This window comes from Carassius gibelio, chromosome A2, assembly GCF_023724105.1.
Source record: "Carassius gibelio isolate Cgi1373 ecotype wild population from Czech Republic chromosome A2, carGib1.2-hapl.c, whole genome shotgun sequence".
Lineage (NCBI taxonomy): Eukaryota > Metazoa > Chordata > Actinopteri > Cypriniformes > Cyprinidae > Carassius > Carassius gibelio.
The window spans coordinates 7,084,562-7,111,815 of record NC_068372.1 but is presented as its reverse complement, the minus strand read 5'-3'; the positions used below and the strand labels follow the sequence as shown (position 1 = coordinate 7,111,815).

The 27,254-nt window shown below is 36.6% G+C and overlaps 1 protein-coding gene across 2 annotated transcripts in view; it reads left to right on the top strand.

The window, feature by feature from the left end:
• The window catches only part of LOC128025481 (low-density lipoprotein receptor-related protein 8-like), an 81,534-nt gene that overhangs the window by 21,128 nt on the left and 33,152 nt on the right, over positions 1–27,254 (top strand). For both annotated transcript variants that reach the window (XM_052611895.1, XM_052611884.1), the window contains exons 3-4: positions 3,369–3,491; positions 15,376–15,498. In XM_052611895.1, the coding sequence (XP_052467855.1) occupies positions 3,369–3,491; positions 15,376–15,498 (246 nt within the window). The remainder of the gene's footprint in view (positions 1–3,368; positions 3,492–15,375; positions 15,499–27,254) is intronic.

Genomic DNA, 27,254 nt, shown 5'->3' with positions numbered 1-27,254 from the left:
ATTCAACTATACTGTAAAAAGTGGTAACATGCTATTTTTATTCTAAAGATTTATTCTTACCTGATTGAACCCATAAAAAGATTTGTTAGTATAAATCACTGTATATAGGTTGGTTCAGTGATGTTAAAATTTGAGACTTGACCATTTAATTTAGATTTAACCATTTTTCTTTATATAAAACAGCTCCACAGAAGACAATAGTGTCATTATTCAGCTCTAATTAGTTCAATGTTGATTCAATTCAGCTGAATAACAAGGTCAATGCTGCAAAGTTCATCAGCAAAATGAATTCAATTCAGCTGAAAGCAGCTTTATAGAAGATAATAATGTTATTGTTCAACACAGTTAAGTTCAGTGTTGTTTTAATTCAGTAGCAGCATTGTTTGTGTGGTGATGTTTTTTGATCACTCACATTTTCTTCATAAAAAAAATAAAAAATAAAAAAATAATAATTTTTTAAATCAGGTCATATTACATATTCTTAAATTTAACAGCTGCGCCTGCAGTCATAGAAAAAGGGGGCAAACACATTCAACTGACCTAATTGACCTTTTCCTAAGCTCCTTCTTTCAGTGCATGTGATTTTTCAGCAAAATGTGCTCGTAAAGTGGTCAAAATGAATTGGAAATCATATTTTGCTTGAGCTGGAATTTTATCTGATGTTTTTCTACTAAATTCAATCATGCAGTAGCATTTCCTAAAAGAAACAATGTAAACCATTGTATATTATGCTTTTCTTTAAATAAATTATTAAATTATGCAGTAGCATGACTAAATAGACTATAAACTTATTTAGTGTAAAACTGCATTTAAAACAACGCACACAGGCATGCATTAGAAAAGAGTGAAGTGAAAAGAGTGAAAGAGTTGGTCAGTGCTTCTCTAAAGTGAGCCAAAGGGTCTATTGTGATTACTGTCTGTTCAATAAATGCGTGCTTCCTGTTGTGAAGGGAAAGAGAGTCTCTGATGTAATGTTCCCATTAGAAACACATTCTCAGATGAGTCAGATGCACAGCTTGAGGATGTTGGTTGAATACTGCCCCACACCACACATTGCCTTTACCAGAGTCCAAGGACAATAGGAAGCCTCACAGAGCTGTGGAGAAAGAAAATAATGCAGCATTGCCACAGCAGATCCTTCAGGTTTGTCGACAGGTCTTGTGGAGTTGTGTTAGGATGTTGTGATTGCCGCCCACTGAAGGTCTGTGAATGTTTGTGAGAAGTCGGCAGGTGGAGAGGAAGCCTCTGTATATAATATCTGCAGCTCCAGACTGTTGTCCATACTCTGATGCATACAGCTCCGTCTGCTCAGATCACTGAATGCAGCGCTATTTCACAAGCAAAATCGGCATATAATAAGAATTCAACCTGTCTGTTTTCTAAATGCATGTTACTTATTTTATTGTGAAGAATTCATTCATGCATATTTTAAATGTTTTTCATTTGTGTCTAAAATATCACAGCTTGGTCTTGCAGTCTTTTCTTTAGTTAGTAAGTGAAAAATGAATGACTTCTCCAGTCATTTATTCTGCTTAAACCAGACCCTTTCATAGTCAACAAATCTGAAGGTTCCATCCAATCAACAACCAACAAATCAACAAGTATTCACATTAAATACAGTCCCTCCAGAAAAACGCAATTATGCGAGCATTTTATTTTAAATTTAAATTCAGCTATTGTGAACCAACTGCAAATCTAAAAGTAGCCTAATGTTAATGTAATGTATAAACCACACACATCGTATACCCGCCTGTTTGGAGAAGTACCTAATATGATGTCAGGAAATATTTTATCATGACTGAATTTGTAAAGTGATCACAACTAAATTAAAAACATTCTAAGTTATAAATTAAAAAGCTTTAATTTACATAGTTATTCAAACAGCAAGTAAATTATGGAGAAAGTGAGCAAAGAACATTCACATTAAAGATTATCACTGACTTCACTCAGCCAGAGATTAAGCACTCAGAATCACTGTTATTATCAATGAAGCTGTCCATACATGTATGATAAATCAAAAGTGAAAGTGAAAGTGATGTGACATTCAGCCAAGTATGGTGACCCATACTCAGAATTCGTGCTCTGCATTTAACCCATCCGAAGTGCACTCACACAGAGCAGTGAACACACACACTGTGAACACACACAGCAGTGGGCAGCCATTTATGCTGCGGCGCCCGGGGAGCAGTTGGTTAAAAAACATAATTTTATTGTGACATTAATTCATGCATCTGCACTTTGTCGCTTACGTTGAGAAAATTTGCGAGAATCATTTAGCACGTGTGCGCAAAAACTTTCAGAGGTTTCAGCGATGACTAATGTGGACGCCTCTGATTGGCCATTGTGTTCATAAACTCAACAGAATCATGCGTGATTGGTCATAATGTGCAACGCTGTAAAAAAGCATACAAATTAATTGTGATGTGACATGAGCTGGTTTAAATCTATCACAGAAATCAGTACTTTTAGTTTCGTGATTCAAGTATTATAGCATTTTTTTTGTTTTGTTTTTTGAAACCAGCGGAACTCCAAGTAAATTTTTTGGACTTTATGGGGGTCCCTTGATGCTTATGGGAGATCCAGGACCCCATCCCCAGCCCCCCCTCAATTCAAACACTGATTATCATTTAGTAAATCAGCATGAAATTTCCAATATCCTTAGAAGATTCTTATTTTGTTTTACAATTAAATCAATCACACAATAATCTGTTAAGGGGGCACCTGAAATATTTAGTTTCATAACTTGAAAGAATATCAGATCCAAGCCAACAATCGGTTCTCGATTTTGAAGTGGCAATTGGTTCAAACCATGAAAGTGTCTGACAGTGGGGTTACATTTTCTCCTTATAGCAGTTAAGGAATTTGATAAACAGAAGTCTTGAAGAATATTGTTCATATGAGAAATACTACATAAAGAAGGATGTCTATCTATATATTCATCCGGTTATAATCATGTTATTATCACCACCAATCACCATATCTAGCTTTGAGGTCATTTATGACATTTGTTACAGCCAACAAAAGATCCTTGTTCTGGGACTGAACATTATACACAACTAAAAAAGAAAAATATTTTGTGTGTAAGACTAATGCAAGCTATTGGCCATCCACATCAGCCTTGGGAGTAATCATTTTACCTGGGAATTTATTTACACCCACAGACTCATTCGACTGATTTGGCTTCTCTTGACTTTTCATACTTGGTGGGGATAAATTTTAACGTGATCTGCGATGACGTCACAATAGTGTTAATTGATGTGCTATAAACGTGTTAGTTTATCATACTAAAAAGTTCCATCATCGCTCTATATGGATGCTTGTTGGTTAGAGAGTGTACAAACCTTTAACTCTCTCTTTTCTTTCTCCAGTGAAGAACACATGTGCTCCCTCAGAGTTTTTGTGTGCGAATGGTCAGTGTGTTCCTGGGCGTTGGCGATGTGACGGAGAACCTGAGTGTCCGGACGGATCGGATGAGGCGGATGCTACCTGCAGTAAGTCACATCATAAAAATCTTATCGCTTTAAGTTTATCTATTTAAAGCAGCGTCTCTCAACCTTTTGGATTTCAAGATATGTCTTTGTCCGAGATTATATTATATAGATTATATATAAGGCTCTTCTAGTTTTTAATAATTTTAACATTGGAAATTTGGAAGTTTGTCGAGGCCCAGAGTTTAGAAATACAATTGTTTGCAAAATCAAGCACAATCATGTTTATAGTCTGGCACTAATGGAAGTCAGCAAATAGTGGCAGCATTAAAAGAATCATATACACAACTTCCAACATCCAATTACATGTTTTTAAACAGAAGATTTAAAATAAGTGCTTTAATATAAATACAAGCTTCACATTTAAGTTGATTAAGCCTCTACAATGCATTGCCAGTGAACTGAATCAACACTGAACTAATTAGAGACTCTATTGTCTTGTGTGGAGCTGCTTTATACACTGAAAATAGGGGCAACCTAAAATGGTAATATCTAAATTAAATGGTAACAAAAATGATTTAACATCACTGGACCAACCTATAGTAAGTTATACCAACAAAACAAGCCTCTAGAATAGAACCATCTATAATGCATTACTGTCACATGTGGCACATGTAAAATCTCTTTTTTTTTTTTGGTAATCCAAGGGGTTAAACTTGTATTGAACCCAGAAGATTCCTTTAGGCTACTTATAATAAACACGCCACTGTAAACCACACCTGAAGTGGAGTCGGCCTCTCAGTCACTGATTGGCCACCCAGTGTGTTTGTTGTGCAGCAGCTTGATTATGTTTGTCTGATATTTGGTCTGATTTATCCAGTAAGTGTTGTTTCCTCTCTGAATGAAAATCAAATGTGATCTTGTAGTGTTCATGTAGGTAGCATCAAGGCATGTACACTGAATGAACTCAAGGCTTTGTGACCGTGTTCAAGGTTCAAAATCAGAGTGTGAACTTACAGTAGAAGCAACATAGAATTCATTATTTCCAATGGATTTCATGTCCTTGGAGCAAGTTATAAGGTTGTTATTTTATTCAGGGGAAGTTCATCGGGTCAGCTCATCTAGCATTTATTTAATAAAATTTCACCTTTTGCCATTGCATGTGCACTTTTCTCATGAATGATTCAGTCGCCATCCCCAACTAGGGCTGGGCGATATGGAGCAAAAAATATATCTCGATATATTTTGCTATATCTCGATATACGATATATATCTCGATATCTTTACAGGAAAAATAACCCCCAAAAACTACTGCAAAAACAAATATGGCAAATATTACATGTTAAGGGGCCTATGAAACATTTTATTTTTTTCTTCACCATATGTTTTATTGTTACCTAATTCTGTGTTTTAGCATGTGCAATTATTTAAATGCATAAAACAACTTAATTAGTTAAAAACAATTCTTAAAATAGCCTTATGTGAGATGTTTTTTTCCCTTCAGAAATTCTGTGTATTTACATTTTTCTGATTATCAAATGAAGGCATAAAACATTCATTTAATTTATCTTTTAATTATTTAAAATTAAGCAAACTTTATTTTTTGGTAAACAAAGGGGATTTACTATTAAAAATAAAACATGGGAGAAATGTTGTGTGATTATTCCTTATAAAATTATGTTCGTTTCATTTTAATAGTAGTAGTAGTGGGCTATCTACATTCTGCTGTACAATAGTAATAGATTTCTGTCAAATACTTTTATTTTGACGGGTTTACCTTTACAGTTCTGTGTATGTGATACCACTGTCTATGATGTGATATGGTCAGATGCTCATGAAGTGACTCTCAGTGCAGTTCTGGAGATGTTCCTCATGTGTTCACGTCTTTATTTAGAGGAAAGACAATGAAATCAGCGCGAGCGTTATGCGAGCTTCCGTGTTTAATGAATGAAGATTTGCTTCTGCTCCATTCGTTGACACAGACACGCAGAACATGCAGGATTCATATTTAAATAGACTTTTCCGGGTAAATATTTGCAGATATTAGTCCATTTCGCGATTTGATGTAAGTGCATGACCGACTTTTGATTAATTCATTTAAAATTTGACCAATTCCGTGACATTCCGCGTTAAACTGTAAATTCCATTTTTATGACTGGATTCCGCGATTCCGTCCGCGTTTCATTGGGCCCTACAGTAGACATCTGCCTGCCGTTCGCCCTACGCCTTAAAACTGAAGTATCTCCATATAATGGAGCCAGTTGTCTTTTTTTTTTTGACTAGTTCTCTACACGCGAGGTGAGAGGGGACAAAAGCAAGGAGGCGGGGGGCGAGCGAGCGGGGGCGAGCACAGCACAGGGAAGGCAAACAAGCAAAGTGGCGGAATCAGAATATAAACAATATATCGATATATACGATATGTCAAAATCCATATCGTGTTTAAAAAATATCTCGATATATTTTAAATATCGAGATATCGCCCACCCCTATCCCCAACCAGTTGAGAAATATCTGTTCAGTGATATATTCAGTGGGAAAACATGAGCGATATTAAAAGAATGGGCTGTATATGCTAAATTCCATTAAAAAATTATGAGTGAAAAGCTAAATTCTGCCTTAAGGTGAAACTTCATTACGGTATAACAGAAATATATTTTTTTTTACCTGTAGTACATACCATTATTTGATATGTTTGTCCATACTTTCTTTTAAGTATGTTAATATTTAAGAAAGAATCAAGCATTTCTGGTCTGAAGCATGAAGCATAAGATTATTATACTGTACACAATAGTTCCAACTCTAAATTCTGATCTGAGCCATTGTAGACGTACACCTGTGACCACACATCAGCTGAATTATATATTAATATGCCAAGTTGCTGCATGGCTTGGCAGCTGTAAACAGTCTAATGAATTAATGAACCAGGCAGAGGAACTAAAGTCTTCACGCTCAACATCTGGGACACAAAATCTCATTTAAACCTGGAAAAAGCAGAAAGTTTTAGGATTAAAAAAAGTACTAGAAAGTTATGACATAATATTTAAGATTCTGCAGCATTTTGTTGTTTAATAAGATGACACCCTGCCCAATTAAGTAAGAAAATATATATATTAGCAATATAATAATACATATAACTATTTATTGGATAAATTATATAAGAAATAAATTATTATTGTTATATTTATTTTATTGTTATATTTATATTTCAATTATGTATACTATTACTATTATTATTGATAAGTCAAACTTTTTATTGGATGTGGTGCCTTACTGTCTATCTATATCTAGCTTTTTTTTTTTTTTTTTTACTATTATTTTAATAATATTATTGCTGTTGTCATTAATGTTCCAGTATATTTAATAATAATAATAATAATACTAAATTGATGTCTTATATATATATTATTTATTTAAGTGCTGTTTTATAAGATTGTACGTCATGCTTTGAATTATGCTTTTTACCTTATTACTTTTGCTTTCTCCAGCTGCCATAGTACTTAAGTTGTTTCAGTGTGTTCAGCTGAGCACATGAGTACATCAGTTCACTCAAACATTACATTCTTTCAAACAGGTTTAGTCTGTCAAATAGACCTCTTGTGGCTGTTTTGACAGGTGAAAAAATAGACACGGATCACATTGATTTAATGTGTATTTTCTGAATGGCACAATAAAACCATGGCCGTGTTTCCATGACTACAGTACGGTGGCATCTGTAGGTGAGGAGCGCAGCTGTACAAAATGAAACGTCATCTTAGATTGACTGCAGTTCAGATATGAGCCGTCCCAGCGGTATTTCTGCTCTTTCCGCTCAATGTCTGCATTAACTTCAGCAGAAAGAGATCATCATGTTCTTTCATGTTCGTTTTGTGGATGCCAGTGATGTAGACAGAAATAATAAGTAATTTACTTCCAGCTAATGCATGTGCATATTACTGTGTTTGTTCCCTTCATCAGCAGACTGCTGTTCATTTTACGTAGGCTGTTTTGAGAAAGTAGTTTGCATGCTAATAGGATTTTATAATCTTTAAGAAGCATCTTCAACAGAAATGCCAAACAAAAGAGTCTCCTGAAGCATTTAAATGGAATAAATACTCAAGGGCCAATTCAACAAAAGTTCTTCTAATGAATTCACACAGTAAGACTGATGCTTTCTGAAAACCATTAGCTGATGGGAAAGATAGCATAAACAATTAGGGATTCTGTTAATGTGGAAGATGGTTTGTTTGCTTAAATAGTTATGCATTAGACGGACTATTAATCCATGACTAGTCCACATCTCTTGTTCAGTTTACAGTTTTTCCCTGTATATAGTGCAGTAATTTACTGTTAAACTACATACAGTTTTTACATCATTTTACTGTTAAAATTACACTATCTTTTTTTTTTTTTTTTTTTTTTACAAAGCATATATATTTGGCTTGTATCTGTTTAACACTAGTGCTGTCAATAGAATAAAATAATCATGATTAATCTTATAATTTCCGACCACTTTTAAGAAAGCAGAATCAATCAATATGGTTTTCTGAAATGCTCGATTTTTATTGGTCAGTCACACCATTCCAAAGTGAAAAGTATGTTCAATTCAGTTGCTACCGATTATGTTGGAAATTAAATAGGATTATTAATTTCATAAAATGTTCTGTAATATTGTTGTAGTTTTTATCATCTTTGATTGTTTTGTACACTGTAATGGATTATAGTTAATGTCCTCATAATTATTTATGTGGTGAAAACTAAAAGCATAGCAATAAGTGGTGTAATGTAATGGTGCATTATCCTTTAAATCTTAATCTTGTTTGAACTTGTTTATTCATCTTCGCTCAAAGACTTTTGCTAGGAAACTGTTTTCTTCATGGAAGCTTTGCATTTAGTTAGCTTATAAAATATTGCAACTCAAATCAATATTTTTTTCCAATTATTTACTTAGGTTGCTTGTAGTCTTGTAATATATATATATATATATATATATATTCATGGAGCCTTTTGGAAAATGTTTCAGTCTAGCAAACGCCATACAGTTCGTTGCGCAGACTTTCAGACTTGGTATGCTATCATAATGTTCCAAATATGACATGAATAATGCAAAGTTGACTGAAATGAGTTAAATACTGACTATTACAACTAATAACAAATGAATGGTTGAATCCTCTCGAGTGAACATATTTTCTCCAGAAGCTCTATGACCGCACTGAACCTGTCTAGCAAAACACAGTGGTAGCCTCATTTTGTTTAATTTGTCTAGCTGCTATAAACAGTGAAGCATTTATTTTATCCAGCAATATCTCAAAGGCTTTGTTTGGTGTTTTGCCTCGAACAACCGTCTTCAGCATTCAGCTCTTGTAAAAAAAAAAAAACATTATGAGACGACAGTCCTGAGATTGTGCATCCTCAGACTTTCACTGTTTCTTAACCATGCTTGTTCCAATCTGTCTGTCTACAGTAATAACAAAGCTGCTGTGCATTGTTATATACACATATTAAAACGTATTTATTAGTAGAACAGAATTATGTTAACTACTTGTAAGTGTTGAATCTGCAGTGATATTACTTAGTTGTGTGATGTTAAGTGTGACATATTGTTATAAAACTTAAATCAGGTTGAAATAAAGTTGAAAACTTTTTTTATTTGGGCTCTTAAAGGAACAATATGTAATTGCTATTACAGGACGCATATTAAATATAAACAAAGACCAGGTCTGATGACTCTGACTGAGAGTGGAATCATGGGAGTTGTCATCTTCATCCCCACAGTCGATGAAGTCAACGGGACTCAGAAATAAGGATCATGGATGAGCTAATGATTTATTATCATAGTAGAATGAAGCAGGGTGAGGCTGAAAGGTGTCGAAGCGAAACGAGGCAGCTGAACGAGCGTAACACAAGATTTTATTATGCCACAGGCGACCGCTTCCGCTTCACAGCTTTTCTGTCTATCACACAGAGTTTTCATGCTGTAGTAATCTTGTGCTCTCACATTGGTGAAACACTACTGCAATTAATGTCTTATTTAAGAATAAATGACGTCTCCACGTTCAGCACAATTTTCTATTGCAAGGAAACACACACATAAAAGCTGATTTAATGGATTTAAAAAATGTATTTTAATTTTTACATGATTTTTTTTTTTACTCTACAGTTGCATGAAAACCTGAACCATAAATCTAAACAATTTATTTTCTAAAATTGAGGTTATGTCAAAAAATGAGTTCCAGTGAGATTTGGTTTGGGCACAGTACCAAACATTTCCATTAGATCAAAATAATTTTCTATTTATTTCCATTGTGGTCATTTTTGACTGGTCCATTTAACCTTTTTGAATTATGTCCATGATTATTCTGTGGTGTTCACATAGCAAGTGTCATAACATTGACATTTTTTTTATAACATTCTGATGAAGTAAAAAAGAAAAAAAAAAGAAAAAAACAAAAAAAAGTTCCATTCCTGTGCTCTATTTCCATATGGCAGCCCCCCTGACAACAGAATTGGCTTCAAGAAGTGGGGGTCAATTTAATGTGTTTAGAGTTTAACTGCGATATTTCACTCTGCTGATTTCAGTGAAGTGGAGTTAAAGGGGGGGTGAAATGCTCGTTTTCACTCAATATCCTGTTAATCTTGAGTACCTATAGAGTAGTACTGCATCCTTCAAAACTCCAAAAAGTCTTTAGTTTTATTATATTCATAAGAGAAAGATAGTTTGTAACACGGGCTGCTGGAGGCGTGATGTGTGGGCGGAGCTAAAGAATCACGAGCGCCAGTAGGCTTTTGCGTTGAGAGCATGTGGAAACTGTGACATTACCGTGAGGGAAAAACCATCATCCAAAACAAACCATGGCTTACAGTCAGATTCAGCCGTTTATTTATGATCCAGAATCAGATCCAGAGGCTGAAACTGAACGAGAGCAGCAGCAGCAACGACTCGCTCCGAGCGGGCTCGAAACCCGGGTCTCCGGCATGGGATGGGACGCACTAACAAGGAGGCAGAGATATTTGAAGCAGTTTTACTCACCGCCTGCGGTTCCAACACACGATCGTGGCCCTTTTTCGTTGGGATTGCATCATCCTTAAGAAATAAACGATACGCAAATCCGGCGTCAAACTGGGCCTTGTTTGTAAAACAAGCATCTTCAAAATGCAGGGAACAAACACAAACACTTGCACAACTCCGTTGATGCTCTGTGAAAATAAACTCCATCCACTGGTCCCTTAATGCTGTTTTTTCTTTGGTAATCTGTGCAGGGTTGTCTTGCCCTGGCAACCAAAAACACACTTCTTTTGTGACATTTCGCGATGCTCTCGCTCTGATCAGTGAATGTCTGTGCTCTCAGTGCTCTGCTCTACGGGAGCACGCGCTCTTCCGGCAGGCTTGCCCTCATGACCCATATAAGGAAATTCCGCTCCATCTAACGTCACACAGAGCCATACTCGAAAAAAACTTTCAGAAACCGGAAGGAGTATTTTGGGAACAAAAATACTCCTTCAAGCATACAACTTAATTTTTGAAACTTTGTCCATGTTACACTTTAACAGTGTAAAAAACTCAGTATGCATGAAATAGCATTTCACCCCCCCTTTAAGAAGCTCTTCATCAAATAGTCATCAGCCAAGCCAGATGTCTCCTCTGAGTTCACTGTGACCTTTTCATAACACCGTTCTCTCTTACCTCACACCTCACTGAATATACAGCACAAGTGCAAAGTCACATGGGAGCAGAGAAAGCTCTTCTGACCTTGTTATTTATTCCTCGCATGCTTTCTCACCCTCCTTCTCTCACCTTTTCCCACTTTTCTACATTCATCTCAAACTCATCTTGACAGTATTTTATGCTATTTGTCTGCTTTAAGAGATAGTTCTCCCAAAAATGAATATTCTGTCATCATTTACTGCCCCATCATGCAAATTTATTTCTTCCCTTTTATTCTTGCGTTCTTCAAGAACAATCTAAGGTTAACAACAGAGCTAAGATTCAGGCTGTACTAATGCCCTGAAAATGTTAAATAACATTAAAAATTATTCAATCAAAGGGATAATTGACCTACAAATAAAAGGTTGTATATATACACACAGACATACAAACAGTATATGAAAATCAGAACAACACTGCAATAATGGTATTATGGTATGACCTTAAAAATTGTAACATCCCTTAAAGCTGTGGTAGGTAACTTTTGACGCTCTAGCGGTTAATAAACAGAACTGCTTGTGTCTTGTGGAAGAACATCGTAGCCGGAACTACTTCTCTCTGTTTATGTCTATGAAGAATCACAAAGGTACTGGGTTACTCCGCCGCGGTACCCCCGAAGCAATCTAAAATGACATTGTTCTGTCACCTGACTGCTGTTATCAATCTATCTATTTTTATTTTATTTTTTTCCTATTTTGAGTTGTTCTTTTGCTATTACAGCAAATGGTTTAACCAAAGGTTAACCCAACCAGGACGAATTCCACTTGAGAAACCCAGAAATGTGAAAAGGGTATCAGCTGTGAACTAAGTCTCATGTTTTTGATTGGGATACATGCTATGAAGAACGTTCTAAACCTGTCACTTACTGTATGAGGTTCCATGTCAGATAGATGCCATCAGCTGCCTACATTGGCTACAGACAGCAAGACAGCTCAGTAGTTGTTGAAACAAAGCTCCAGATTAAATGTTTACTGTTGATGTTTTAACTATTAGTCTATACTTCAAATTATTTAACTTAAAAATCATGAATGTTTCACTGATCTTTTGCTCTTTCTGTGTGTATTTATACAATGATTAGTCAATAAACATTCATTAATTCACTTCCTCTAGCCGTGTAGGTATCTGCTATGTCTGAGTTGGTACCTTTTATACTTACAGCACACACAACCTCCAACCTGCACACTCAAACACAGCATTACTGCAATGCAGATCCCCCCCCAAAAAGTGTTATTGAATGATGCTGTTGATTCTCATTATTTCATAGCCAGGCTGACTTGAATGCAATAAAATAATAAAGTCAGGAAAATAAATGACAGTATGAATGATACTGAAGGTTCAACAAGTGCTGCATTAATGTAGAAATCACATCACTCATTTAAATGATTAAACCGATCCAGTGATGAATAATAAATTCACTCAAGAGCACATTGAAAAAAAAAAAAAAATGACAGCGTAAACAGAGCTGCTCTTTCTCCACATTTCTAGATAGTTTATACAGCTCGTCCTTGGCCAGGCTAATTGGTATAACTTGTTGGGCCATTTTGAATTCTTTCATGATGTAAGGCCAGTCGAATGGCTCTGGCAGACTCATTGACTGTGGCGGCTCTCCAGGCCTGTATTTCTGATACCTCTCAAACTGTGATCTAATATCAACAGACAGCCTGCCAAATAGAGCAGACTAGATGTGACTGTGAAGGAGAGGGGGACAGATCTGATAAAATAGGGGCCACAGACTCGCTGATCAACCCCCTGACCCCGTTCACTTAAAGAGAGTTCACACAAACATTATGATGTCATTATTTACTCACCCTCTGGGGTACAGTATCCCATCACCTTTTAAATATAAGATATTATAATTTTTGTTACAATCGTAGCAGTGTTTTTCTGCAACTAAAATTATTAGGCAAATATAACATACATGAAATAACCCCCCACAAGTCAGAAGACATGGAAGGGACAATAAAATCCAAAACAAGAAGATGTATTGCTGCTGCTCCAATGAGCCATGTGAACCAAATGTATTATAGCTATGTGAGCCTTGGCTACCACGCTGACTGGCTTAACACTAGTGGCCTATGACTATGTGAGTCCGGGCTACCATGCCGACTGGCTTAACTCTAATTAGACAGGCAATATGTGCAATGTTTTATTGACAAAGTGATAGATATTGCAATACAATAGGTAAGACCCCCGCACCCACCTGAGAAAATATAATAATTTAGTAATTTGATAACTGCTGTACTTTCTCCACCTCGTCAGTCCCAGCGGCAGCGTAACAGCTTGCTAATTCATGTTTGAGCAATGATGAGACGGACAAAGTTAGCTGATGCATGTCATTTTCCTCTCTTGTGTTGGACTACTGTGATGCTCTTCTGGCTGGACTTCCGTCAAGCACAGTCATACCTCTGCAAAGATTCAGAATGCAGCGGCACGACTGGTCTTCAACGAGCCCAAAAGAGCCCATGTTACACCTCTCTTTATCTCTTTGCATTGGCTATCAGTTGCGGCTTGCATAAAGTTGAAGACATTGATACTTGCATACAGAACAGCCACAGGCTCAGCAAAATTACTAAATGTAAATGTTGTGAAGATAAAGTTGTCAACGTTACAGTACACAAAAACCCTTGGGTAGACTGACCTGAATGAACTGAAAGAGAAGCAGAATATAAATGTTTTTTCTTGGTTTTCTTAATTATATGGCACAACGAGAGCACACGTCGCACAAGCACATTTCTCCGAAATACACTACCCATAATGCATTTCACTCAGAACTAACTGTAAAGAACCCTATATACTTCAAACGATGTTCATTTAAGCTTTTCATTTGGTTGCAAAAAGAAGTTTGAAAAGGCTGAGCAATGGTATACTGTTTCAAATATTCCAACACCCCCACTTGCGCATGTTTACATTAAATTTGCTTATAGAAAGAACAACAGCAGCAGCAGCATGCTGTAACATTTATTTGAAACACATGTCTAACACTTGCTACCTTATATCTTTACTCTTTCCTTTCATTCTTTTCATGGCTTTGAAAAACCTGTCTTGGATGTTTTGCTTTAGCACCTGATTTGATTTGTTAGGTTATTTCAAGTTAGTGTTTTTTTTTTTTTTTTGGACTTTAATCCCCGCTGTTCCTCAGGTCTCCGTAGTGTTATGATTCAATATTGGCATATTAGAAATCCCTAATATTTTCTAAACTGCATTTTTCTCCATCTAACACAGATGCTAAATGCTGCTGCTAATATGCTTAATAATCGCTCCTGCATACAATGCAAACTGCTAACATGACACTTTGTTAACTTAATTTTAGCTGCGAATTTTTTTTTATTCAGTTGGGCAGACCAGGCAATACTCACAGTGATGGATTAGAAGATCATTCACTTGTCTTAGATGTTGATTTTGCAGTTCTGAAGCAAGCTGCACTGCTAGGTAAGCCCTAGTCATATATTTGAATGCTGAGCAGCGAGATCATTGGCTACTAATACAGGACAGAACCAATCAGCTGTGCCATGTGACAATACCATTAGGTAAGATTGAGTTAGACCTATTGGACTGCGCCATCTAGAGTTTCATGCCAGAACTCTGTATTGTCTGTGGAAGGCGTAGGACCATAAAATGTTTTTCCAATTATTTCCCTTGGTCCAAGGGCTATGATAGGCTGTCCACATCATCAGCGTGTTCCATTACGTTATTGCAGACCGAGTGAGTAAGGAATGTGTTAATATTGTAATATTATTGTAATATTATGTAATGCGCTTTGTACTGTAAAATGTTCATCTGTCATTGTGCCTGTGGTTAGCATCTGCTCAGCCTGTGCGAGTTCATGTGTTTTGGAGGAGGCGTGGCTTTGGAAAGTTATTTGCAGGGAGTATGGGATCTTATGCTTTCAAAGCTAACTTTCTATTGCTAGCCTCTCCAAAATTGCTTACCCTGTCCTTAAAAAACATGATATTTGGCACAACAACATTGAATGGAAATCCTACTGTCACACCACTAAAACTTGCCCCAAAACTTTACCTCATTCTAGTATGTATCAGCAGCTGGAAAAGCTCCTGAGAGTATAAATAGACTTGAAAAACATGCTGTAAATTGCATTCAAAAATGTAGTTTAGAGGTGTCCTGTGTGTTATTATCATATTTGCGATTTCTCACAGGCTGCACAGATCTGAGGAACAAAGGGAGATCAACAAAATGAGTCTATGCCCATTGGTTTACTTGCCACAGGTTTCAGGCTGACATGTTCAAACATTTGTTTCTGTTCCACAGCAGTCAAACAGACGTGTCCTCCAGAGAAGTTTGACTGCGGAGGGAAGTGTGTGTCACTGTCCTGGCGGTGTGACGGCGAAAGAGACTGTGAAAATGGTGAAGATGAAGTAGATTGTGTAGCAGGTAAGTCTGCTGTCTTTCCCCCAGACTGTTTGTTTAATTCTCCGCAGGGAGTTTTGTTCAAGGCTGAGGTGATAGTTTAAACTGACTTTCACCCTGATGCTGTGGACCTGCTTTAGTCGTGACTCAATATAAGGCACAAAGTGGAAAGAGACCTAGTCCTGAGCACACTGTTGTCTTGTTATGTGTATATTCTGTCTTTGAAACTCTCTAGTACTGGACAATTACAATGATTGGACAATTTAAGTACAAAAAAATTACAATTAAGTATTGATTAGAGCATTTGTTTTCTGCTCCGGTGTGTAATTATTAAATTTACAATGAGTTTTTCTGAGTTTGAACAAACTGAATTGTATTCATCTGACAGAAGAAAGCCATATACACAAAGGATGGTTTGAGGATAAGTAAATTATGGGTAATTTGCATTTTTGGGTGAACTCTCCCTTTAATGAGTGTTAAGCAATCAATGGCGGCTCCAGACAATTTTGATTGGGGGGGGGGGGGGCAATGGGGGGTCCTGGTCATTTCAAGGGGGGTCTCATGAAAACCAACAAAAAATACAGTGGACACGGCTAATAACTGCATATTACTGCTACTAAACAACAAAAACAACACAGCATATCAACTACTTTGTTTTTAATTAATCAATTGCAGTTTGCAAAAAATATGCTCAAACTTTAAAGGGTTGGCGCTTTAAATGGTTTGTCACCAATACGCATTAATCCACAAATGACTTAAGCGGTTAACTTTTTTAATGTGGCTGATAGTCCCTCTGAACAGGGCCGTGCAGAGACCTTTGCAGGGGCAGATGCTCAAAGTATAAAAGGGGCACATGGAACAAGGCTTTAAATGGCGCTGCTCAAAATATCAATACAGCAATATATTTTACAAATGCTTTGATGCAGTTTTGAAAAAGAAACAATAGAGAAGACAATTTTAAGTTTAAAATAACAATAGCTCTGGGATTAGAAACTGAAATGTCTTAAATTGTCCCAACCTGATGGCTTTTTCTTCTCTGTTCTATAATTAAGAACAGCTGTTATAGTAAAAACTATAGAAAACACTTGTGCCTCTACATTTTCCTCTTTCTCACCAGCCTCTGTCTCCTGGCTTGCTGTTACCTGCTCTCTTTCTTGTGCCTCTACATTTTCCTCTTTCTCACCAGCCTCTGTCTCCTGGCTTGCCTTTCTCTGCTCTCTTTCTTGTGCCTCTACATTTTCCTCTTTTTCTTCCTCTATCTGTATCTCCTCATTTGATCTATTACTTTCCACTCTCTGTCCATCTAGGAACTAGGCTCAATTTACTATTTCAGCATTAATCTATTATTTTAACCATCACTACTACTCTTGCACCTAATTAATAAGTCCACTTTAAATATTGATTCAAAACATTAAAAAAATGATACACTGGAATATAGTGATTAATACTTTTATTACTTTTGTAGTTGTTGTCTAAAATCGAACACCTTTGCAATGTAAACAAGTGACAGGCTACATTTGTTATTCATATCCTACACACTGCACTTTGATGTCAGGCATATTATGCTTTTTTTTTTTTTTACATTAATATTTTTACATTTATTTCCAGTGAGATATTATTGAGTTTACAGGCTAAAGTGGTCTTGCTGTGGTAAACACTGTTGCTATTGTAGAAAAAAATATATATTTGCGTCACATTTAAAATATAATTATATTTTAATTCATTTCTGAATTGTTTTTATTTTTATAATGATAATTCAGAGAATAAGAAAATCTGAATAATCCTTACCAGTGTTGTGATAATTATTTTTTAGGCACTCTATGTGTTAAAAAATAAATAAGTACTGTAATATAATAATAGTTTAGTCAAATAACATAAAAAAGACCAGACCCTTCAATGCCTGTGAAACTTTTCTCCCTCAAACAGTACGCTAGTGTTACTTCTACACTACAGTCTACACACAGCAATATAAACAACATATCTGCATGTTCTCACATCACATCGTTCTTGTAAAATAATAATAAGTAAATAAACATCAAAATCACTTAGCTGAGAATGAAACACCACTTACCAGCTGCCACAGTTTTGAAAATGTCCTTTAGCAATTAAAAAATGCTCGTGAGGAATCGTCCCGGTCGGATGAGGTCATGAGATCGTCATGTTGGTCATTTTATTTACGGCTATATTATTATTAATAAATTGTACTAATATTATGATTGGGCGTGGGCAGGCATTCATAAAAGGGAATGTTATCACAAAAAAAATTCGAGGAAATTTTGCTTTGACAAAAGGGCACTTAAGGGGCAATGGAGCAGGTGCTCAAGTGACCGGTTCTTTCGGACAATTCGATCAAATAAAACCAGTTGAAAAAAAGGGGGGCCAAGCTTGGTGACACGGGGGAAGATCATTGATAAAAATAGAAAATAACAATGGTCCTAAACAGCTTCCTTGATTTATAATTCAATACATCAAAAGCTGAACTAAAATCTAAAAATACTACTAAGTTATTGTTATCAATCTGTGCTAAGCAATCATCTGTCATTTGTGTTAATGCAGTTCCCAATTGAATGTCCTTCCTGACATGCATGCTGAAAATCAGAGAATAAATTATTCTCCTTAAAGAAGAATTTAATTTGCTCACAGACTATCCTTTCAAATACTTGGCTCTGTGTAATGGATATTTAAGTTGTTTAACCAAGGAAACGCTGTCTCACTGCTGTTCCATAAGCGCCACCTGCTATCAGAGAGTGAATTTGCATTTTAATTTAGTCCATCTGCTGTTTTGGTTTCATGGAATTTATTAATTTGGTTTGGCGTTCGTTTTAAAATGTCAATTTAGTTTTGTTATTCGACACATTTAAATTTCACAAAGAAATGTGTAATATTTTGTCTAAGCAATCATTAAAGGACATCTTTTCTTTTTAAAATTTGTCTTTCAAATATAAATAAAAAATTATGCACATGGCTCTCTCTCTCTCTATATATATATATATACATTCTTTTTTTTTGTATATATATATAATATTTGTTTGCATATGCATTTATATTAATACTTTATTAATAATTTTTTAAGTAGCTTAGGTGTCCAGGAACTATTTGCTACTGTATATAAAGCTTAAACTGAATGCTAATTTGCTAAATGCCTTTAAACTTAAGGATTAGCAGAGCATGTCCTTGACATTGATGCCAATGTGTCCTTGATAAATGGTCTTGGTTACTGACGTTAGTGGCAGCGCTAATCCATGTGCCATGATCTTTAAATGTTTCAACACTTCTGGTGGGAGGTGCTTCAGCTCTGCTTATTAAACACGGTTGTTTTACCTCGTCCAATCAGACATCCTCACAGACCCCCGCTGTAAATCCTGCTGCCCTACTTTTAAAATGCTGTGAAAATTGACTCTTTCTCTAGCTTCCCCTTCCCTTCCTCTTTGTAATATTATCTCTTCAGTGTCTGTCTTCACGGCATCTCACTCTCCATCAGTTTACCCCAATCTCTCGCTATCTTTTAATTCTGACGGTTAAAATCATACTGTATAAAAACATGGAGGTAGTGTCCGTAACGTCACCCGTAGACTCCTGAAGTGTGTTTTTGAAGCTTAAATTGTGCAGAGCGAGTCATCGCCATCTTGGCAGTGCATCACCGCGCGACTCTCCTGGACAATCGAAAGTGGGCAAAAAGGCGGGAGCTAGTTGCTGAAGCCACGCCCACCTAGAGCGACAGCACTGTCAGCAGCGACAAACCACCTGTCACTCAACTGGCCACGCCCTTTATTATGCAGAACTTTAAGTCTTAATTTTAAATATAATTTAAACGGATGAGTTTAAAATTTCACCCCCCTCACAGTTGTCATGAAGGGCAAAATTAGCTATATAGACCAAAATCATTTTTTGCACCAGGCTGTAAACATGTTTTTTTCTGCTGTAAAGTTGGGCATTTTAACATGGGGAGTCTATGGGAATGACTCCCTTTTGCAGCCAGCCTCAAGCAGCCAGTCGATGAATTACAGTTTTAGTCACTTCCTTGTTGGCTTAATGAGATAGAGTGAGAGGTTGGCGCTCGTTTAAAATAAAGAATAGTTTTGAAGGTGAAAAAATATGATCATTTTGAGCTACTCACACATAATAATAATGATAAGACAATTAAAAAAAATACTAAATGAAATATAATGTATGTACTATACAAAATCTCTCTCTCCCTCTCTCTCTCTCTCTCTCTATGTATATATATATATAGACTGTCTAAAATGTGGTAACGCTTTACAATAAGGTTTCATTTGTTAACATTTGTTAACATGAACTTAATGTAAATTAAAAAACACATCTAAAGCATTTATAACTTTTTCATTTGCTAATGCATTATTAAAGTAATAAAAAGAAAAAAATATATTAAAACAATGAACAGCTGTATTTTATTAACTAACATAAACTTACATTTTAAAAAACTGTTACAAATATATAGATTTTTGTTTGTTAACGACAACCTTATCTATAAAATGTGAAAAAAATATCATGAGTTATTTTAATAACACATTACAGTCAAGCCTTTATTTAAATGGACTTCCAGAAATTACATAACAGTAGTTTATTATATTTTCTTGGGTTATCTTAAGTTTACATAATTATATTTTTCCTATCTGCCTTTGTTTTAATTAATTTGACTAGTTCATTTCTGATTATGATCTGGTCTTTTTAAAGGACAAGGGTTTCCTTATTGCTAGTCTAGATCTGTTAATTGTAATTAACCTGCAGGTCACTTCTGCTGACACACTCAAATTAGTTAAAAACGCATCAATGTGTTTTTAAAGAAAGGCCATTTAAATAAAAGTTTGCTTTTATAATTAACTTGAAAAGGTGCCACAGATTTTATTTCATATATATTTGTTTAAAAAACGAATTAAAACCCAAACTAATGTTCCAGATCCTTTGTTATACCATCTGAGACATTAAAATCTCATGCAAACTCGCAAGATATAAATCACAATGTTAATTGCCCTATTAAGAGTAAATGAAATACTCCTCAAGCATTTTTCACTTTGGGGTGGATGAAAATTCGCGGTTGTTTAAAGGCTTGGTGAAACACTAAGCCTAATTAATCATAGTGCTTCTTCTCCAAGCAGTCATTTTGGATGGTTGGGTATGGTTGTATGTTTTCCAAATGATTTTTATCAATTAGAATTTTATTCAGCCATCCTCATCAACGGCACAAGTCTTGGCATCACTGAGCCATTCTTTCCTTCTATAGAGGTAATCATGATACTATTTTCATCAAGCTATAAACCGAGAGTCCAGACAATCTCTACTGCTCAGACTCTTGATCAGTACATCTGTGCCAATGTCACAGTATTGAGCCAGGACAACCGGAGCCCTGGCTCGAAATGATATTTCACCCGGGCCCTGATGATAATTGATTTCCTGCCTTGCTCTGCCAGGTCTGTGAGTGTAATACACCTCTAATTATCCCCCACTGAAGGCCTCATAACTTGAATTCACTGCCATGATGATCAGACAGGATATGTCTCATCTCAGTGAACGCATATGTTACTCAGTACTGCCTTCACAATGCTTTCACATAAAGGCTGAAACGAAATTGCATACTTTAATAATCCACAGGTGTTAATGTTTACCATTTGGTCAGACAAGCTTTTGATTGTTTCTAATTTTTGAATGTACAGTATATGTTCACTATGGAGGATCTGTGTTTTTATACTATTTCACAGAAACTATCAGAAAATATGTTAAAATATTGCTATAAAACATTGAGCTTTTCTGGTTTTTAGAGGACACCTATAAAGTGGATTTGAACGTGGGACAATGTGTATGCCAAAATAACATTTTGATCAACCAAAATTTTTTTTTGTAATTTTTTGTTGTGTTTTCTGACTTATTTTGCTTTTACATTTTCCATTATGTTTAAAATTTGTTGTTTTATTTGTAGATTTATTTTGTTTTTACAATTGTCTTCAGAATTTTTATCTTTTTGTCCACTGTAGAATATTAAATGGATAGTTCACCCAAAGAAGATATTTAGATGATACAGATAAGAGATGATTAAGATAAGACTAGCTGCTAGCCATTGACTTCCATAGTTTCCATAGTTTTTTCAAAGTCTACTAGCTATTGTTTGTTGATCAACATTTCTCTCTCTCTCTCTCTCTCTCTCTCTCTCTATATATATATATATATACATATATATATATATATGGTGGGAAACTCATACATGCTTGCAAGAACTTGAAGATGAATAAAAGTCAAGTCATTGATCAAAAACACAATATGCTGGAACAGTGTTTCTTTCCTCAGATCCCTCCTAATCACCAGTGTTGGCAAGCAGTGGGTAACTTATTGAAGTCAATCTCTCTTTGGCATGTGGTTAATTGAGTCTTCCCTGTATTGAATTATGCATGATTCTCCTGAGCAGGTTTGATTATCAGCCCTTCTAGAAGCTCAAATTGCTCATCATTTAAAATCACATGCAACATGCCGCTCAGCATTTCAAATCTGGCTATGTGCTATGCTAATTACTGTTTACTGACAAACATCAGTGTTCAGCTTCTGTACCTGATCTATTAACTGTTCAAAAACACAATGGATATATTAGAATACTCTTGCACTTCTCATTGCATTCTGCATAGTGTAAACTAAATACTGCTTATTATACACTAAAGTTCAAAATGTTTGGGTTTAGACATTTTCAAAGGAGAATTATTTGAGTTTATTTTGAAAAGTACAGTCATGCAATTATATTTTAATCTAAAATATACATATTTTAATTTATTCCCCATGATGGCAAACCTGAATTTTCAGTGTCACATGAGCCTTCAGATATTATTCTAATATAGCCAAGGCAAGGCAAGTTTATTTATATACCACATTTCGTACACAATGGTAATTCATAGTGAAACATTTATTATTATATGTTTAGCATATGTTTAGCAAATGCTAATAATTATATTATTATTAGTAGTAGTATTATTATTATTAATATGTGCTGCTTGATATTTTTGAGAAGACTGTGATATTCTTTTTCAGGATAATTTGGTAAATAGAAAGTTTTCATACTGCATTTTTGTTTGACATTATAAATGTCTTTACTGTCACTTGTAATAAATTTTATACATCCTTACTAAATAAAAATCAGCAAGTATTAATAACTAATAATTAATAAATAGTAAATTATTTTAAAATATTTGAACAAACTGTAGTGTATTATTGAAAATAGCATGCAACAATAGTCATTCCAAACAGTAATAAATGCTACTCATTCATCAGACAGGAAATCCAAGGTCAAGTGCAATGCATTGTGGAATACAGTATTTTAAACAACATGGTTATTGTATACTGAAGATTTTGGTAAATGTAGTATCTCATCCAATTATTACATGCAAGGTTTCATTGCAAAAAGTATACATACAGTATTATGTAATGGAACAAGTGTAGCAGTATGCTAGCTTGCTACTCTAAAGTCTACTAATAAAGTCATGCTCTAATTTGACAGCATACAGTATAAGGCATGCCACCATACCTCTCTCCCCCAGGCTGGCCATGGCCCACAGCTTCACCACTACTAATCAGAAGCTGGGTACTGGGTCAAACTTAGCCTGGTAATACCAGGCTACTTCTGCTACTTCACTTTGCTTGAGTCTGGAATGGCATAATAGAGAAGTGTTTTCTCTCTCGCTAGGGGGCGCTTGTCTGAAGTTTAAAATCATTGGTTACCCGTAAGCCAATCAGATACGTTTAGTTATGTTATGCGCCAGTACAGCCGCATCGAAGCACAGACATCATGCATCAAACTCAAATCTAAGATTGAACTTCCACTGTAAACATGTTGTTAAACACTCTTCTTGTTCTGGCTTCAGTTTGAAAAAGAGTTGAATGTTCTCCATAACAGAGCATCCCGTGTCTCGTTTCCCATTTCCGCGGTCGTTTCGGTTTTCGATTTCTCTAACCTACAATTTAAAACTTGGTGCTTAGCATCTACGTTACGGCTCTCAGCCCGCCCTCTGCTCGTTGATTGGACCGGCTATTTCCAGACCGGTGGCAAACAGAAAGCTCTGCCGCTGTATCAGACTGAGTACAGAAGCGAAATGAAATTGAGCGGAAGTAGGAAGTCTGACGTAGTCAGGCTAGGTCAAACTGGCTTCACTCCAACATTAACCACTACTGAGTTTCCTAGAAGCACGGCTGACTGGGTTGCAGCTCAAAGCTATAAAAAAATCAGTGCAGACCAATCTTTCACTCAGATTCCAAATCTCTGCCAAGCTAATTCATCAAGTTTTTCTTGCCTTTTCACCTTAAATAACTAGAATATTACCCATTTTTAGTGCCTCATTTAAACTGATTGATTACTTACTTCAAAGTAATTTCAGCTCAGAAAATGTTTCATTGTTCCATAAGATTTCACACACAGAAGCAGTAGTAGTAATAAAAAATAATAATAAAAAATAAAATGATATAATAAAATATAATAAATATAATGTAACAAAACATTTTGGGGGTTTGTCCGGAACATTTATCATAATTTATTTTGTTAATATTGTTTTTAGACAAAATAAATAAATAAAATAATAATAATTCCAATAGGAAGTTTATATTTTCCAGGTAGCATTTATTTATTTATTTATTTATAATTTTTAATCCAGTAAAGATGCATTCATTTAATTATAATAATTAACAAAAAAAAACAAAAAAAAAACTTACGTTTAAATAAATGCTGTTCCATTGTTCTGTGTAAACTTCCTATTCATCAAAAAAATATATATATCTTGAATAATAACTGTATGGTGTTATTTCACAAAAATATTAAGCAGCACAACTGTTTTCAGTATTGATAATAATAAATACTTTATGAGCACCAAATACAAAACATTGATTTGTTGATTTCCCAAAGATCATGTTTCAAAAGATCACGTGACATTGAAAACTAGAGTAATTAAGATGAAAATGTAACATACAATTTAAATTATGACAGCAGTCTTCCACAAGCAACTGAAATATTGATCTGACGTCATTCTGCAATGGAAAGTGCTGTATACATCAGCCAGTCAGTTCACTATGGACATAATTACTGGCCTGCATGTTTCCTATCATCAAATATAAAATCAGTTTTATATTGTTTAACTTTGACATTAATGACAGATTGCAAATTAACTGTATGTCACAATACGCAACGCAATACAAACAGGTGATCCAAAAGTGTTTATTTGGGTAAATCCAGAATCATAAATCCAGCCAGACAAAGGTCAAAATCCAGGTAATCAGTCCAAAACAAGAAACACAAACATAAACCAGGGAACACGAAAAAGCAGGGTGACATTACACAAGGACTCCATGAAAATGACAGAAACAAACAGGGTTTATATAGACAGGTGCAAACAATGTGAGTGGGAACAGCTGTGTGCAATGAAGTGATTAGTCCAGATAAAGGCTTGTGTGAAATGCCATACAGAAGTGGGGTGGCGATATCGGGAAGTGAGACCTCTAGTGGACCCCCAGGGATACACAGACCAGACACTGTGACATTATCCTCCCTCTAAGCAGCAGCTTTCAGATGCTCCTCTGAAAACACAAAAAACAAACCAAAGAGACCAGGAGGGAGGTGGAATGGTGGAGGATCAGGGGGTGGGACGGAGGGCCAAGTCCATGAAGGGGAACAGGGACAGGAAGTGAAAAGACAACAAAAACAAAACAAAGAGACAGGAGGGAGTTGGAATGGTGGAGGATCAGGGTGAGGGACGGAGGGCCAGGTCCATAGAGGGGAACCGGGACAGGAAGTGATGGCTTAGCAGATCGCAAGGGTGGATCAGACAGGTCAGGGGGCCAAGGCAGTGCCGACAGAGCAGGAAACCAGGGCGGAGCAGAGGACCACCAAAGCCATGTAGACGAGACAGAAGCCCACCATGGCAGCGCAGAGGACCACTCCAGCCGAGCAGATGAGACAGAAGCCCACCAGGGCGGAGCAGAGGACCACCACAGTTGAGCAAATGGGACAGAAGCCCACCAGGGCGGAGCAGGTGATGTTGGAGCCCACCAGGGCGGAGCCAAAGACCAACACGAACCGAGCAGACGAGACAGAAGCCCACCAGGTTGGAGCAGAGGACCACCACAGTCGAGCAAATGGGACAGAAGCCCACCAGGGCGGAGCAGGTGATGTTGGAGCCCACCAGGGCGGAGCCAAAGACCAACACGAACCGAGCAGACGAGACAGAAGCCCACCAGGTTGGAGCAGAGGACCACCACAGTCGAGCAAATGGGACAGAAGCCCACCAGGGCGGAGCCAAAGACCAACACCAACCGAGCAGACGAGACAGAAGCCCACCAGGGTGGAGCAGAGGACCACCACAGCTGAGCAGATGGCACAGCAGAGCATGTCTGGTCAGGTAGGACTGAAAAAGAGACCATGAACAGGTTAATGGTGGCCTCCATGGCCGTGAAGAGAGGGTAGATGGCCTCTGAAGGTTCTGCATTAGTTGCCGCCACCTCTGGAGGTTCCACAGCCGTAACAGTCTCCTTGACAGCAATACAACAGGCTGCGAGAACATTGCTGGGTGCAACAGACAGGATGTGACAAGGCTCTGGAAGTTCAGCGGAGACGTGACCAGGCTCTGGATAATCTGTTGTAGTATGACGAAGCTCTGGAAGATCTACAGAACGGTGGAAGAACGGTAGTGATTTGACTGGGCTCATAAAGACCAACTGTGACTTGACCCTGTTCACGGAGATCAATGGTGACTTGACTTGACTTGTGAGGTTTAACTGTGGTTTTACTTGACTCTTGGGTGTTAATGGTGACTTGACCTGACTCTGGACGGTCAATGGAGACCTGACTCGACTCTGGAAAGTCGCTGGGCTGGCGGCCATCTTGGGCAGTGAAGCTGGGCGGACGGCCATCTTGTCTAGAAACACAAGCGTAGAGTTGGCAATCGTGTCTGGAGAGACGGCTGTGGCTGGTGTATCCCATTGACTACGATGGTGTAGGTAATTGGTGAAGCCCCAAAGGTCCAGGATCTCCAGCCCCTTCATCTCCCATTGAGGCAAAGGGTCATCCAGGCAGTAATTAAACAAGTCCTTCAGTGCCTCATCGTTATACCCCAGCCCTACTGCCATGGTCCAAAACACTTGAGCCAGACCACCCACCTCACTCCCCATTTGACACTGTAACATCAGTTCATGTAAGCAAGGGTTAAATGTTGTTTGTTCTGGCATATGAGGCAAATTCTTATCTGAAACAAGGTCAGGCCATGAGAAATATATGTCAATTTTTTCTACTGTATGTTGAAGTGCTGTAGGGATTTTGCTTCCTGACTGGAATAAATGAATCATCTAAATGGAGGGAGTTCTGGCACAATGCTGATAATTGCCTGTTCCCACACATTAATCTGCACTTAATCTAGGCTAATCTCAAACCAGAGGCCTTTTTACCGGAGCTGCGCACATCATTCACAAGCTTCTTGTACATGTGTCAAATAGAGGATTATACTGTGGGATAAAATGCATACATTTCAGAAATCCAAAAATACAAATGAAATCCATATAAAATTTCTATTAATTTAAATTGGTGCAAACATCCACATCCCTATGATCAGAGGCTTTATGAACTGTCCTTTACACTGCTGTCAGTTTGGTTGTGTGTTTGCTGTGTTACTGAAAGGATAACACAAAAAGATACCCATTTTAATACATTCAAAAACTGCCAAAACCTTTTACATTCCTGGGTCAAATTTGATCCAGTAAGAATATAAAAAACGTAATGTTTTTCAAATAAACTATATTGTATCTGA